The following is a 14705-nucleotide window of genomic DNA, read 5'->3' as shown; positions in this document are numbered from 1 at the left end:
ATGCAACATTTTACTGTTGATATCTGTGCGCAATAATAGTATCAGGCGGCAAAAAACTATTATTTAGTGTTGTGCATATCATGTGATCTGTCCTTCGCCAATTTGTGTTTCCTGCATTAAATTCGTGTGTCAGTTGTTGATGGTGCTGTTGAGAGGTGTTGCTTGTACAGCTTTAATGTAAAATTTTCAGTTTTCAAGTTTACTTATTACTCTTAGATGTAGCCTATAATTATTTCTGATGAGGACATCATGTGGTGTCGAAAACGTTGAATTTCAGCTTAGTAGTTTTTTTTTTCTTTTTTTTGTTTGTTTGATTAAAAATGTTAAATCCGTTAACGTTACTGAGTGTTACATTTATATTTATCTGGTACAAATCAAGCTCTCTATCAAGGCTCAAACATAACATCTTGTTAAAACATAAACAAATTAATCGTCTGACCAATAACCTTTCTTCATTAACTTTTGCATTCACCAGATGCCTAGCAGAGGTGAACCAAGTCAGTTTTTTGCTCCGAAAGTATTGACTCCAGCACCTGCTTCAACTCCAAAGTTTATTTGAAGTGAAATTAGCGTGAAACTACCTTTGTTAAATAGTTTTTAAACAACACAAAACACTCGGCCTTTTCTCAAAACTGCTTTTGCTACACTATACCCCCCTCCCCTCCCCCCAGACAGGAAAATAACCAACTTTTATGATTTCATTTAGGGTGCTTATAACAGGATATTTTGCACGCAAAACATTAAATCACCACTTTGGATTCCTAATTTTCTCGCAATGCACTCAATTACCTTTCCGGGCCCTTTTGCTACATTACGGGCCCCCAGGACTAAAGAATAACAACTTTTATGCTTTACTTTAGTCGCTTAGGATGGTTTCAACCAAACATTTTTGCGCGTAAACTATAAAATCACAATTTCGGGCTCCCAACAAACACAGGCCATGGCCCTCAAGGGTACGCCGTACCCTCCGTACCCCCCTCTCATAGGCCTTGAATAGCCTACGTAAGGGAAGCCTGGGAAAGTGTAGCGAAATAGAATAGATTCACCTTTTTTGAAATTGCTGTTTCATTGAAGTCTCAAGAACCGCAAACATCTACAAATCACTCGGCTTTACTTCAACCACAATATAAATTACAATATAAATAGCAGAAATTCAATGAACACGAAACACAAGAGAAAATTTAAAAAATAAAAAATTTCTGGTGTGTGTGGCAGTCCTGAGCACGATCCGGGGCACCTTGGGACATTAAATAATTGTTCAAAAGAAAATTGAATTTAAAAAACCGAAATTACATCGCAAGAAATAATGCAAAACGCCCAAAAAGAACAAAATTGCAAACATATTGGCTCGTCAAAAAGGGAATAAATTTGTTTTGCTGTATTTTTCATTTTAGGCTACTTTCATTGGAACTTATTCTTTAGTAGCCTATCAGTAATCGACATTATTGTAGCGTGTAGGCTACTGTAATATGCATCGCATGGCAATTCGTCGCCGTTTGATATTTTAGCATTCTATGGTTGAATCCCATCACTGTAACTTGATGTGGATGGTTCTGCTGGCAATGCTTTCATTTCGTACTCTTCTTTATGAAATTCCATCCATACAAAAGATATCACAAATGCCAAACAGTAGGTTGCAGCAACTGCGAAGCTTATTCCAACAAAAGAAAATCGCAATCCGTCTGTGTTAGACAGAAGACAAGTGGATTTTCCCAAGCACTTGGCACTCCAATAAATGCAACTTTTGTCCAAAATTAAACCATACCAAATCGGTCCCGGTATAGAGCCTACAAAAGCAAGAAGATGTTTTTAATTTTAAATGAAAGCAATAAATCGCAATGGTGGCGTCTCTTCCCCTACTATTTATATAAAAAAATATATTGAAAGTGCTTGTCTGATGTATTTAAATTGGTTTTATGCTGATTGAAAACTGTACCTTGATAGGAATAATTTATCAAGGCTTTGTCAGTCCGAGAATAAAGATTCAAAAACCAGACCAACCAACCATTAGGCTACAGCTAGGGAATGAATATAGCCCAATCTGATATGTCATGTGCTTATTCTGTTTATACAACTTTATAGCCTAATAGGTTACTAAGATTTGTTACTGCAGATGTGAAATTAGTTGCAAGCTTTTGCATTTTTTCAAAATAGTAATAGGCTAAAAGTAACAGTAGGGTAGCAATAATTAATTTTCTTTTATAAAATCGTTCTGAGTTGCTAATGATCTCAAAAGCAAAACTACACACTGTAGATAAATAATTTAAAGTTTTTGTAAATGAGAGAGGCAGTTTGTTAATCTTAACCTATGACTTAATCGATGATGTCACAGTGAAATAGGATTACGTATTACTACAACACGTAACAATTTTGATACTATTTTTGATACTACCTCTTCCAAAATCTATTGTATATATGAAGGCATTCCCTCAAGAAAAGTAAAGACTTTCCATTTTTACACTCTTACCAAGTGTTAGTGAGAAAAAACTTGTCAAACCGATACCAAAAGCTTTTTCTTGTGGTTCGAGGGATCTTAAAAGCAGCACATACAACGGAGCTTGGCAGAGGCAGAGAGAAAATACTGAAAAAGCAACCAATATCACAAAAGCAATAAGGGCTCCAACGCATTGGCTCGCGATGCATGGTCCATTTTCCGCGTTTCCATCAGCAATACAAGAACAATTTTTGTACATCTAAAAATAGGTAAATTGTCTTTACTCTAAACATGATATTCTGGTGAGAGCAAACAAACATTGAAACTAACTGCACGATTATTTACTAAAAAAGGGCGTATCCAGCAAAAAGTTTTTTTTTTTGTTTGGGGGGGGACAAATAAATATTTTTGTACACGTGAGTGAGCCGCCAGCGAGTCACCAAAGGCGGAACAGTGGGAGCACTCATTGGGGAGTTTGGAAGGAATCCCTCAGAAAAATAAAGCAAATTCAAATTGCGCAAATTTAGGGTACTTTCGGCCTAAATCAATTATAAAACTTTGTCAAATGACATTGTAACAGAGTGTGAAATTTTTATTAAATTATTTCCGGAGAGGGGGGGATTGCCCCTTTGCCCCCTGACTTTGCCTTTGTTACTAAGATGTTTCAACAACAACTTTGTTTGCTTTAAACGATTATATTTAAACGAAATCAATTTTGATCGAGCAGCTGGATTTTAAAATATTTTTGCGCTATTTCATGTCATACCTTGGTTTTAATGATTACAAAAGCCTACATAAGCTTTATCACCATTAATGTGTGCAATGTGAGTAGGCCTATTAAATTACATTAAATAAGCATTAAATAATATTTAAAGGCACATTAAATTAGGCTAAATTTGTGGGCAAATAAGCAGCTGGTTTGAAAGGAGTTGACAAAGTTTGTACAAACACTATAAACAGGGCCGTTGAGAGGATAATTTGGGCCCGCTACCAATGAGACGAGACTCCTGGGCCCTAAGTCAAGAAACTTCTAAGAAAAACGCATAGTATTCGAATAATAAGTTTTTTAAGTTCCCGAGCCCCTTAAAAGATTAACCTATACAGGCCTCTAAATTCATCACGGGCTGGGTCTAAAAGTACCCCTGGACCCCCTGTCAACGCTATAACTTACTGACTTATAAAGTTGAATTTAAGTTTAAATTTTTAAGTTAATGATGATAATTTAAATCAGCGTTGCCAGAAATTTTCAACTTTAAAATTATCCAAATGCAACAGTGTGCAATATTTTAAATCGTCACTTTACATATACTTTGCGTTTCCTACCGGATTACATTAGGCTACCACAGGAAAAGCTGAGATAGAGTAAAAAAAAACAGTCTGTCGGATAGGCTATCGTTTATTGATGTCAAACACTAAACGCCGTTTACTTACGATGTTGACAGCAAAAATAGAGTCTTGGTTGTGGATATCGCTTTTGCATCCAGCATAACAGGGCGACACGTATGTGATGTTGTCAGAACCGCAAACCAAGTTAAACTCTCCAGGTGGGCAAATGCAGTCGCGGTTACATTGGCTGTTCAAACCTTTGATTGCTGAATCTAGGCTATGGAAGTAAGATATATGCATCAATCATAGCGATCTATAGCCTACACACTACACACTGCACAGTATCGATAAAACTATTCAAAATATACAGGTATTGGATGGAATTTAATTTAATAATTTTGTTTCTTGATATGGATTTAACAGCAAGAGCAGCGAGATGACAAGACAGCTATTGTCATTTAAAAGTTTTGATCATGAAGGTTAGGCTATAGCAGGGGTCGGCAAACTTTCTGTACTACTGGGGCAAATCTACAAACTTCCGGGAACGTGCGGGCCGCATAAATTTGGGCTATAGCATAAAGGTTGGACAACAAACGTAGCTTACCAATATGGCTTATAAATTTAAAATTTGTGAGGGATTGACTTCTGCTCCGGATTAGTCAGATGTTTTTACAGATTGTTACTTTACAGCAGTGGTCACCAAACTACGGCCCGCAGGCCGGAACCGGCCCGCAAACTGATTTCATCTGGCCCGCCACGTGCTGCGGAAATAGCAGCTGCACTACAACTGAGGAAAAAAGTTAACTAAATTTTTGTAAAGGACTAACGTTACTGTTTATCATTAGGCCACCACAAATGGGGACAGCCGAGGCCAGATTTGGAAAGATGTAATGTTTTTTCAAGAGCACGATGCCCTGTAGTGTATCACAGCAGGGAATAACATTTCCAGCAACCATTCAATTTTCATCACAACTTTGCTATTCCACGGCTGAGTTTGTTATTTATTGTGCTCAATTCAAGTCAATGGAGATTCTAAATAGTTGTATATCTTTTCACAAGTTGCATCCGGCCCGCAGCTGTTACTCTCACAGCAATCCGGCCCTCAGAAAAAAGAGTTTGGTGACCCCTGCTTTACAGTACCGGTAAATGTTTAAAATTGGTAATATTACACACACAGTCAACGAAACCAAAACGCATTCTTCGTGTAAGAATAGATTGTATTGTAGCGTAACTATTCATTGACTTGCTATTAAGTTATGTTAAAACAGAACTATGAAGACACCAATAAATAGGTCTGCTGCGATTCTTCAATTCAACGTGACTTCAATGTCAGTTAGTTTTCGAGGTACCGGTATGCATAAAAAACGGATCTGCGCCTCAAAGGGAAAGTTTGTTTGCGCTACCTGTAAGGGGCAGTAAGGCCCGCATGGGGTTGCATGGGACAGCCACAGGCAAATACAGAAGCCAATAGGAGCATTCCAAGTGACGATCCAGTGATAATAAACAAAAGAGCTTGTCTGACATTGAAATTGTAATACTTCTGAATATACGCACCCAAAAGGACTCCTAAAATTCCGGACGGAACGCATATACCACCTTATAAAAATTGTATTAAAATAACAGGGTGTTATTAATCTGAATAACTATGCTAAAAGTTTACAAACGCTTAAAGAAGTCAAACTCAAAAACATATTAAAAAATGAAGTACATCAAACAACTGCTTTAGCAACTGACAAGTTGGCAGCCTATAGATAGACAATGCGTACGAAAAAGCACAAAAGGCGAAGTTGATTCATACAAGAGCCACGAAAACGCAGTTGTTCCATGTAAGAAAACATTTACGTAACAAGATATTATTGTATATCATTAAGCTGAAGTATGTTACAATGTTATAGATTTGAAAATTTAAATGAAACGAATAAAACCACAACGCAGTCCGTTTATGTATTCACTTTAATGCATGTCATCGTCATCAAGTATCTTGCCACGGCACAATATCACGACGCTTCCAATAACTTCCGATTCGCTTTCCAAGGGCTGGGTGAGCTTTTCTATAAAAGGCTATTTACACCAAGCAGGTCGACCTTGCTTAATTAACCAATATGAAAACTGGAGCTTCTTATGTTTGTTAGTTGTAATTGTGGCGCAAGTCGACTCTTGCGTTCAAACAGAAATCGCCGGGATGTGGTGCCTATGTCGAGTAAAGTCACGATAGAGAGAGCAGACACTCGCTGTGCGGCACCACCACAGATAAAAATGTTGAAAATAAAATGTAATTTTATGTATTACTGTACATACCTATAAGCAAGTCTGATGTACTTCTTAGCAGATCAAACTCCATTTGAAGATAAGACGGACCAAAAGTGCTGACACCAGTTACCAAAATTGCCAGAGCAGTGAAGGCCACAATTGGTGTAACAACCATCGGCTTAAAGAACATGTTTCTTGTATCACATAACATATCTGTTGAACAAAGATAAAACAGGTTTACACCCTACTACAACAACATCTCAATAGTATTTTATTTTGCCGCTAATATAGTAATAAATTCCTTATTTCAGTCTATGCGATTTATATGACATAACTTAAACATGCGAAACGAAAATCATAGATTCGAAATAAAAATCACCTCAGTTTGTTTAAATAACCATCCAATGAAGTTAAACGTTATCGAACTATGCAAAGAGGCAATAGACTAATATTACTTTAATAGGCAATGATCAATAGCTTACCATAATTAATAACTACTGTAAGCATCAAAATCTAATTATTGAATCTGCTCAACAGGCCAATTGAATACAATTTTCATGCGACGTAACACCTATTTGGGAGTTTTGTACATTTTATTAGTGGTAAGCGGCTCTGTTATAACAACAACAAATTGAGTAACAACCTTTTATCTTCGAGAAAATTAATATCCATCCTGTCTGTTGGTTATTTTGTGTAGGTTGACATGCAGCACATCCACTACTTTCTTCAGATGGCATACTCAAGTCATCTGTTGCCACCGCAGTTTCAGCGAGTTGTTGCAATTGAGACTAAATACAAATAGAAAAACACCAGTTTCTATTGTTATGGTAGTCACCACTATATATGTATACAATAAGCTAGCCTATAGCCTACCATTAGGGCCTTAGCTGGCCCCGGCTAAAGCGGTGAAAACACCTGAACTTTTTTTCACCCCCTCAAGCTGTAAAAATTCTTGAGATATTACTGGAAACGTGCTTTTTTAATGTTTATTTACATTTTTTTCATTTTGAACAGAAGCAGTTAAAATATAAAACAATAGTTTTGCTAATTTTATAACGTTCATACTTACAGTCTTGTTTATTTTTTCCACTTCAAGCTTCTCAACAATTTCAGCTTGTTTTTCTCGAGAAAGTGGTAACGAACGCGGATAGAAATAAAAGGGAAATAGTAGAATCACAAGAAAAACAACAATAACCACATAACCTGTAACATAGGCAATCTTGAGTGGGAGCTTGTTTTTGAATAAGAAACAGTTCCTGCCGTTTTAGTTCTTTTGTTTGCTAAACAAGGACACCAGATATGACTATGAACATGACATGACACGTTCTTTGAACAGAACGTTACACGTCTTTTTTAATACATTTCAGGTAAAACTAAGTTGTAACGTATTTTTTATTTCTCTATCATACATATGATTTTATTTTCCTGTTGAAAATATTTCATGCATAAATTCACCGCATTACCTGCTCGATCTAAGTATCATGACGTATGATTGCTCTATCGGAAACGAAAATTGCATTTTGCATCTTAACCCTTTGAAGCACAATGTAACATATATGTTACATGACTTCATCTGCAAATATCTTTTTATTTACTACTCTTTTGATGGTTTTGTGACTTCTTGGAACATATTTAAGGCATAAATTAACTATTTTTTTTATTTGGTTGGAAACACTTTTTATTTTCCTGTGTTTGGAGTTGAAAACTTTTGTGGAGTTTGAGTGCAAAATTTTTAGGAATTTGAAACCTAATTTTCTTTTGTCTAGAAATGCATTTTTAACTTTTTTTTTGCAAATTGGATGAAAACATCTTTTAAATTACCTATGACAAGTTTTTGGGTTGATAAAATAAGAGGAAGATGCAAAATAATGAGATTCTACATGATGTAACATATGTGTTACATTGTGCTTCAAGGGTAACTAATCAGCCATCTTGAAAGGTTGCTGTAACTAGCTTCACAAATCAGTTTAGATTTTTTGTTCTTGACTTTTAATGTTTGCTCAGACTTTTAACTGCAATTTTGCTTGATTTGAACGATTGTGTTGATGTTTTCTACTAGTTTATACAACTAGGCCTATTGTACGATGGATTAAACTGTCATATATAGCTTTGAAAAACTTAAGTTCATGTAAAATAAACGTATTGGTCAATGGTCATGTATAATATTTTCAGTAAATACAATTGCTTATGTGAAATAATTTATCCAGCAAGTACAAATTAGCTACCATATGGCATATTTTATTAATTGCATGTTGTTTTTCTTTTTCATGATAAGCTAATATTGTGAGCATAATATACTATTTGATATGATATCATCGAAGAGGACAAAGCACTTTCAACTGAATGAAGATGAAGTGGAACAACTACTATTTTGCGACAACAGTGACTGCGAAGATGCTTTAGAGCTTGATGAAGAAGACATCCAATTTTTAGAAGATGACATCAATGCAATTGACAGTAACCGCCTTCACAATGGTAATGATTTCGAACCAGTTGAAGTAACCATTGAACCACCCACACCATCCCAAATCCAAACTCAAGCACCTTTAGTAAACACCACTGATTGTACTTCGTCCCACAAAAACTTGAAGTTTGTTTGGAAGAAATCGAAATTCAACAATGTAACCAATCAACCTAGTACCAATGACACAGAGATTAATTTTGAATATGGAGAAGTGCTTGCATCAGTAACATCTTCTGCCACTCCACTTGAAATTTTTGATAAAGTTGCTAATTTCAGCAAATTAATTGCTGAGATAATAATTCCACAGACAGTTCTTTACAGTCATCAAAAAGGTCATGTTTTCAATATTGAAGCAGATGAACTGAAAGCTTTCTTTGGAATGACTATTGTGATGGGATATCACAAAAACTCATGTCTGAGAGATTACTGGTCAACCGAAAGTGATCTCGGAGTTCCATATGTTTCAAATGTGATGACTTTGCGGCGGTTCGAAGAAATTCGTGCTTTTCTGCATTTCAATGACAATGAGTTAATGAGACAACCATCCGATTCATCTCATGATAGAGCTTTCAAAGTTCGACCTGTTTTAGACCATTTTAAACTTGCCTTTATTGCGGCAGTGGGTCCAACAAAATGTCAGTCTATTGATGAACACATGATCAAATTCAAAGGCCATAACATACTTCGGCAGTATGTAAAAGGCAAGCCGATTGCATGGGGTTTCAAAATGTGGTGTAGATGCTGTTCTAAAACTGGCTATTTGTTTGACTACAATTTGTACACTGGGAAGAAAAGTGGTCAAATTGAATATGGACTTGGAGAAGGAGTGGTTCTTGAACTGACTGAAAATATTAAAGATTTGAAGTGTGAGGTGTATATCGACAATTTTTTCAATTCCCCGTTGCTGCAATACAAGTTATTGGAAAGAGATGTATTATGTGCAGGAACTGTACGAGCAAATCGAAAACATCTGCCAAAGCCACCACAAGTTCCACAGGATAAGACCATGAAAACTGGAGATGTGATGGCTTTTGAATCAAATGGCATACATTTTGTCAAATGGATGGACAGTAAACCAGTAAATATGCTCTCAAACTTTGTTTCTGCCTATCCACTCCTTGAAAAAACAAAAAGAAAAAAAGGTTCCAGCACAAGGGAAACAGTAGGTTGTCCTGCTGTTGTAAAAAAATACAATAGCCACATGGGGGGAGTGGATATCATGGATCAAAAAAAAGTAACATACCAATTTGACCATCGATCAAAACACAAATACTACCTCAGAATAGTTCATGACCTTATTGACATTGCAATAAACAACTCGTATATTGTTTACACCAAATTGACGAAGGAAGAAAATGAAAATCACCTTCTTACCTCCAAAGACTTTCGCAGAAGTGTAGCCCGTTCCTTGATTGGAAAGTTTAGCAGCAGGAAGCGAGCTTCTCTTTCAACAGCCATACTAACAGAAAAACGGGCAAGATATACAAGCAGTGCTAATGTTGTTGGGCACACAATGGAAAAGGCTGAAAAGCGTCAACGCTGCAAAGTTTGCACCCGCAGGAAGCTACAAAACCTCACCAACAATAAATGTGTGGAATGTAACGTTCATCTTTGCTTTTTGAAAGACCGCAATTGCTTTCAGGTCTTTCACAGTGACGACTTTAATGCGCAGGCATAAAAGTTAGCCATGGCATTGAACTTTTTATGCTCTTCTGATGATGCAAAGTTCTAGATTTTGTTTCATCGCTTTTAATTGTTTTGCACATATCAAGTGATCTTCATCATCACGATATGGAATAGGTATTCCTGTTTATTGAATAAAACTATTTTACTTGATTTCAGGCCCGGATTTATGGGGGGGGGACAGAGGGTGCAGGTGCCCGGCTCCCCGACTTTTGTAGGGCCCCCTACGTGGACAAAATGTAATTTTATGTTTTTTTTTCTTTCAGCCTTTGAAGTTTTTGCAAAAAGCTGTGCAGTGCAGTGCTGAATATAATGCTACTGTAGACAAAGAGGTGGTTTTTTATGCTGTAGGCGCAAAATTTTTGCATGGGGGCCCCCGATCTAAAAGTGCCCCGGGCCCCCCATCAGCTAAATCTGGCCCTGCTTCATTTGTGCATACAACTGTGTATATATCCCATGAAACTACAGTGTTCTTTTTGTTGTGTTTATCTTCATTTACACCAAGCTATACAATGCAATAATGAAAAAAAATTACCCTTGAAGCACAATGTAACATATATGTTACATGTCGTAAAATAAAAACTAAATATATTTTGTGAAATTTTTTTTTTAATTGTTGTTAAATTACCTGCCAACAGTTAAAATACAATGTTCAATGTAAAAAAAATAGTCTCAATCTCTTATGTACTTTAAAGGGTTAATGTTTAGTTTATCTAATTTAAGGGTATGAAACGTGCAGCTCTTTTGCATTTTTTCTCTGGCTACTTTCTTATTTCCAAATATTTTGTCCCAAACGAGGTTACGTGAGCGTTTATCTTGTTGGATCTTTTTCTTTTCCTGTTTGAACGCAATCAAGCTTATCACTAACTTTTATTTGATCATTCACGTGTGTAGGCTATTTGCAATTATATTTCACATCTGTATGTCCTTGTAGCCTAATGATTTTATAGTAAAAAGCTGAGAATATGAATTAACGTTTATTTGCAGTGTGGCCCTCTCTAGTAATGATCACATTTTCTTACCTGGCTCTTGAGTTTACAAGATAGTGATTTAATCTTATGGTTTAACTATAGGGTAGTCTACGACTCTATGCTGTATATTGTTTATTTATCCTTGCTATTATCAATTCTAGTATGGCTTTGTATATTCTGAGCTTTGAATTTACAATAAAATAAATACCTGATTAAATTTGTGATTTTGTCTATGCAACTATTCAAACTTGCTTTTATTACAAACGTTAATGTTGATTTATTGTACAATAGACACATTTATTTTCATTTCAAGAAATCCCATTTTAGGACGACTTAATCCAGGTAGTTTTGCACAGTTGTAGACAAGAGGAATGGGATCATTAACGCAAGTCTTGACACTGAGTTGACAAAGTAAAGTTTCTGCTTGTTGGATGCAACTATCCCGTCTTGTTATTGAAACATCAAATTTACTTAAAGTTATTTACCAAGCCACCATGCTCCAATATAACCAGGATCGGACTGCACCATTCCCGACAAGTTTACATCAACGGCCGAGCTGATACTTCCAAGCAAAAAGCCCACAACTGGACCAACCATAGTTGTACCAAGCAGAATTCCTAAAATATTTAGAAAATATTGTAGCCTACTGTCCAATAGTGGTAATTGAAGCTTAGTAGGACCGACAATTGTAAAAAAAAAATTGGTAAAAACCCGTAGGCTATAAGCGCTTAAGTAAAATCGTTATCAGCGTTTAGCTATGAACCCTCAAAAGTTTCAATGCCGCGAGATGGTCGTCGTGACGTCGTGATTTTACTCTTCGTGTCATAGCTATTGTTTCCTGACTTAAGACATATGCTGCATATTTTCTTGTTATTTTTGATAGGAATATAACTTAAATTATGTAAAGTTTTCAAGTGAAGTCGACTTTATTGTTATACTAAAAAGGAGCAGTTCTTGTAGGTTTATTCTGTTTACGCAGCCGAGATACGTCATTAATTTCTGTAGACCACTCAATTACTACAGCAACACTTTCACGAGGTAAGAAAATAAAGTTGGTTGATTGATTTTGATTTGGAATCTTTATCCTCGGACTGACAAAGACTTGAAAAGTTGTTGTTGGTAGTTTCGTACCTTGCTGAGGCTTTTTACGCAGGCCCGGATACCGAGATTGACAGAGTGAAGTTTTCCGGTTGTTGAAGTGTTGTAGCTGGAAAATCATTTCATCCTTTAGGTGCCGCTGAATTGAGAGCAGTCCTTGAAAATGCTTTGCTCAAGCGCACACCTCGAGAGTAGAACCAGCTCCGCTTGATCTTGAGTCGGGCGTGTAACCAACTGAGCTAACACGGCGTTGTTGCTTTGCTTTTTTTTATTTAAGCAGACTAATATGCTACTAAGCTATTCAATGTGAAGCCATTTTGGTGCTTACCTATGTAGATGGACACTTTTCTTACAATGACGTGGTCATCAATGTACGATATTCCAAGAGGCCATAGTGGAGCAGAACCACTTCCCACGAGAATATGTCCTGAGAAAAAGAAGGGAAATTATCCCCTAGTCTCACAATTTTTGGCAGTGATTTTTTGATTAATCGTTACAATCTTTGTGTAACGGAAAACCACTATTTGGAAGCATTTTCCAGGTCGTATGGCCCACTTGCAGAGGCTTTGAACCACTAACGCTTGCCAATCATTAAAATAGACAGAGTGAAGTTTTTTGCTTGTTGAAGCGTATTTGTACGTAATCATTCCATGCGTTCTGGAATGAAGATCTGCTTTCGAAGTGCACTGCTCAACTGCACTCCCCGAGGGTATTTATTTTCATTTGTTGATCTTGTCGTTCTTCACTTCACTAACTTGGATGCTAAACTAACTCCGAGGCGTACACCGAAAACTTGTTGGAAGAAGGTTGACACTGATTCGGTTTTAACTCGACCGACAATGGGAAAAACGCCCTTCTACAAAGCACTTCAAATAATTAGCCAATATGCATTGAGCCCGCCTGTCTTAAATCTCTAGGGCATTGACTAAATGTTGGAAACAGGTAAAGAATCATACCTAATAATTTTGATTTTTGACTTATCAAAATGCAGTTTTAAAATACTCTACAAACCTTTACAAAATACAGTACAAACAATACAAACTAACCACAACCCTCACCACAATAAGACTTCAGACGCGTAGGCTAATGTGGTTGAAAAGTTGAAAAAGTGGAAAATTTTAAGTCAGTTAGGCTACAATAGTAGCTAGAATTATTTTGGATCAATCACTAACCTATTATGAGAAGAACTGCTGGGTTTTGTGATGTACTATTTTCGTTGCACGGAAGGTTATTTGGTAAAATTAAAGTTGCGCTTCGTTGTTGTATAACTTCATCGTACGTGGCATTCGAAGCATTGTTGTAACATAAAGCTGAAGGTGAAGAATTGTAAGATGAAGATGGGGGCAAGATAAGATGCGGAAGAATACAAAATATTAACCCTACGATCATCACCATCAGACCAACGCCTATTGCTTTGGGGCGGTTAAACTTGTTGCCGTAATATGAAATAGGAATGACAACGATCAAATTGCCAATTTGGTAACTGCTTGGTATAAAAGAAGCCATCGTGTTTGGAATAACAAAGCGCTTGGCAATGAAATTCAGTACACTTGATGTGTAAGTCATTGTTGACATATTCAGCAATTGGAATGACGAAAGAAAAAACAAGAAAGTATTGATGGTGTAGAAGGATTCTGGAAGTGGTGCTACAGATGATATTGTTCTTGATCGCTTTCGTTCTGCCAGAGTGACTGAACCACCGTCGGCATGTTGATACGTCACATCATAAACACGTATTTGTTTTCTGCGTCTTGTGTCTGGAGGTAACAATGGTTCCGAAAGGCAAAGTTCAACCATTGCTTGCAGTGGTAGCGTAACTTTTCCAAGATCTTGAAAACACCAGGATCTTCACAGCACCAACAAGGTTTTATCAAGATTTGTTTTTTTAACTTGCAAATTAAATCAATACGGTTATCGACAAGGGCATGCACTTGATATTCTGTAAAAGGAAGGTATAGCGACAAGACATTATCCCGAAATAAAAGCAATTTGATCTCTGAAACAATAATTCGTTTCACGATCAGCCCTAACGTTGATAAATTATTAGTTTTGTCATATTCACCAGGTCCAGAGCCATAGAATTTTATATTTTTTTTATCTAACACCATGGCATTGTGGAAAAATTAGCTTCCAAATGGGGAAGATAAGTAGTAGGCCTTAGAGTTTGATTTTTGGCGGACATACTGATACAACTATGGACATGCATCGCTCATTTTGCTAGACATTTTCAAATCTTTTTATGGGTTACATTACTTGTTTTCATGGTGAGGAGAATGTGTGTAACTCGTTGTGTCGGCCAATAATTTGGGGTACCAATGAGACCTCAGGCCCTGAGTTAAGACACTTCTTAAATAAACGAACTATTTCTAAAGTATATGCGGACCCTGTCGATAGTCCAGTTTTTTGTTCTCGAGTCCCTTGAAAAGGTTACGGGCCTCTAAAATCATCCTGGGTCCAAAAGTACGCCCTAGACTCCCTT

At 36.6% G+C, this 14705-nt stretch overlaps 1 protein-coding gene across 1 annotated transcript; it reads right to left on the bottom strand.

The window, feature by feature from the left end:
- Positions 1–1114: 1114 nt before the first annotated feature.
- Positions 1115–14023, bottom strand: LOC145782427 (solute carrier organic anion transporter family member 2A1-like). Its single transcript, XM_082594211.1, has 10 exons — positions 13399–14023; positions 12555–12653; positions 11614–11745; positions 7080–7213; positions 6654–6798; positions 6059–6223; positions 5164–5356; positions 3866–4037; positions 2468–2693; positions 1115–1787 (listed from the first exon to the last, which is right to left on the bottom strand). Exons 1-10 carry the CDS (start codon positions 14021–14023, stop codon positions 1513–1515), a joined length of 2166 nt encoding a protein of 721 aa, XP_082450337.1. The 3' UTR covers positions 1115–1512.
- Between the last annotated feature and the right edge of the window lie 682 nt (positions 14024–14705).

The sequence above is a fragment of the Aplidium turbinatum genome, chromosome 13 (assembly GCF_918807975.1).
Source record: "Aplidium turbinatum chromosome 13, kaAplTurb1.1, whole genome shotgun sequence".
NCBI lineage: Eukaryota > Metazoa > Chordata > Ascidiacea > Aplousobranchia > Polyclinidae > Aplidium > Aplidium turbinatum.
This window is presented reverse-complemented; position numbering and strand designations above follow the sequence as displayed.